The following is a 1,993-nucleotide window of genomic DNA, read 5'->3' as shown; positions in this document are numbered from 1 at the left end:
CGGTTTCCCTCGTGGGAAACGCTTGTGGGATCCTCCTGCCTACTCCTGCTCTCCCCAGGCCTCCTAACAGCAGCACCATGCCGCAGAGCTACAGGCTACGGTGCCTGGGGGAGACAAGCAAAGGCCTCCAGGCACTTCGCTCCTCTTCTTGCTTCTCTCCTGCACTGCAGGGGCCCGTCGGGGCAGAGCACAGCTCAGTGCTGTCCTCCGGGCCCGCAGCAGTAGGGCTCTGCTGGCAGAAGCAAAGGGGAGGAGAGGGTGAGCCCAGCAGCGTCGGCCAGCCAATACCTTTGGTCCATCCCTTCTCACGGGCTCGGAGACCTTGAGCTTCCACCTGAGGGGAAGGAAAACGCAGTCAGAACGAGTCCCTGCGGGACCAGCGCAGCCTCCACCGCGCCACCAGCAGCAGGGACTGAGCCCCAGCCCTTCCAGATCCACCCCCGTTCCCCCGCGGTGCCCAGCTCCAGACCCTCGTCTGTGCTGCACGTTCTCCTCTCCCTGGCTGCCAAGGTCCCCCCATCCCTGGGTCTTGCACTAACAGTCCATCTGGACCTTTTCACCCCTTCCAGCCTGTTAAAAACCTCTTCCTTGAAGGTCTTTGTCTCCTGGGGAGGACACCTCACCCTCAACCCCTCCCGCCCTCCCTGCCACCTCTCCTTTGTGGAGGCGGGGAAGCAGACCGCAGGTTTCCGTACTCCCCGATTCGGGCAGCGCGGTTTCCCCCCGCCCTCCTGACACAGGGGCTCAGGCTCAGGACCCATACTCACGCAGCCATGCCCGAGACCCCGCGATCGTTCGACAGGCTCTGTCCTGGAGGCCGTCCCTTTCTCTGCACAGAAGGAAATCCTTCAGTGACTCAGCTGCCCAGGCCGACAGAACCCTCTGGGTTACCCACCCGCTCCTGGGGAAGCTGCTCTTTTTGTGACGAACAGAAACACTGGCGAGCGTAAGGGTGAGCACCTCTGAGGCTCCTTTTTCTGCCTGTGCCCTTGCATGTGCTCTGACCATGGGAATGGCCAGCAACGAGGAGCATCTTTCCCAAAACATGGAATTCCTTGTGCGGAAAACCCTCCTACCTTTTTGGGAACAGGGCTCCCTCGACGATTCATCTCCTCATCCGTCTGCCGGGCACGCTGGAAGGGAAAGGCAGTGGGATGAGCAGGCGCCCACACATCCAGACGGCCGCTCTCTCCTTCGCCGCACTTGAGGCAGAGAGCACAAGCCTCTGGGAGGGTCCTTCGAGCCTCTGCATCAATAAAAACTTTTACCTTTGGCATCGCCTGCTCATGGGGCAACCTGGGAACGACCTTTTTGCCATCGGAGAACAGCAGCTTGGCCTGCAGGAAGAGAAAGAATGGTTACCTGGTTCTGAGCCCAGAGAGTGACCTGCCAGCCACCCCCATCTTCGTGTATCTGCCCAAAGCTGACAGCGCAGCAGTGGAAAGCAGCAGCACAAACTGCCCCGCCCTGCCTGCTCCCCTCCTCCCAGTGAGAATGAGGCCAAGCACAGCAACCACACGGGGGGCTGCAGATATGTTCCCCCAGCTAACAGCAGAGCCACGAAGAGGGACGTGTCCCAGCTGCGCTGCTCTGCTCGGCCCGGCGCCAGGCTGTGCAGAGGGAGCGGAGCCCTCGCCAGCACCCACCTGCTCCAGGCAGTTCCGACACGTCTCCTGGATGAGCTGCTCTGGGTCCACTTCGTCCCCGACATTATCGCGCACGTTGATTGCTGCCTTCTGGAAAAACTGGAGAGAAGGCGGCAGAAGAGGGTTAGAGGCTGAGCAGGCAGGCAGCCCGGGGCAGGGACACAGGCCCAGCTCCCACGCTCCACCCCCAAGAACGGCGCAGCGGCAGGGAGCAGAGCCCGCGCTACGGAGCCGCGAGAGGAGGGGGCAGCAGGGCCCGAGCCCGCAGCTCCCACCTTCATGTACTTGTTGAAGACGCCCTGGATCTCCTCGTTGATGCTGGGCTGCAGGACAGCCCGCAGCAGGTC

The 1,993-nt window shown here is 62.2% G+C and overlaps 1 protein-coding gene across 1 annotated transcript in view; it reads right to left on the bottom strand.

Moving 5' to 3' along the window:
- DNTTIP1 (deoxynucleotidyltransferase, terminal, interacting protein 1) overlaps nucleotides 1–1,986 on the bottom strand; it is a gene marked incomplete at its 3' end in the record, with an annotated part of 2,457 nt that extends 471 nt beyond the window's left edge. Inside the window, exons 1-6 of the mRNA XM_010078016.1 lie at nucleotides 1,922–1,986; nucleotides 1,647–1,745; nucleotides 1,269–1,337; nucleotides 1,077–1,133; nucleotides 768–829; nucleotides 289–334 (exon numbers count right to left, since the gene is read on the bottom strand). Of these exons, the coding sequence (XP_010076318.1) occupies nucleotides 289–334; nucleotides 768–829; nucleotides 1,077–1,133; nucleotides 1,269–1,337; nucleotides 1,647–1,745; nucleotides 1,922–1,927 (339 nt within the window). The remainder of the gene's footprint in view (nucleotides 1–288; nucleotides 335–767; nucleotides 830–1,076; nucleotides 1,134–1,268; nucleotides 1,338–1,646; nucleotides 1,746–1,921) is intronic.
- Between the last annotated feature and the right edge of the window lie 7 nt (nucleotides 1,987–1,993).

This window comes from Pterocles gutturalis, unplaced genomic scaffold, assembly GCF_000699245.1.
Source record: "Pterocles gutturalis isolate BGI_N339 unplaced genomic scaffold, ASM69924v1 scaffold24968, whole genome shotgun sequence".
NCBI classification, from domain to species: Eukaryota; Metazoa; Chordata; class Aves; order Pterocliformes; family Pteroclidae; genus Pterocles; species Pterocles gutturalis.
This window is presented reverse-complemented; position numbering and strand designations above follow the sequence as displayed.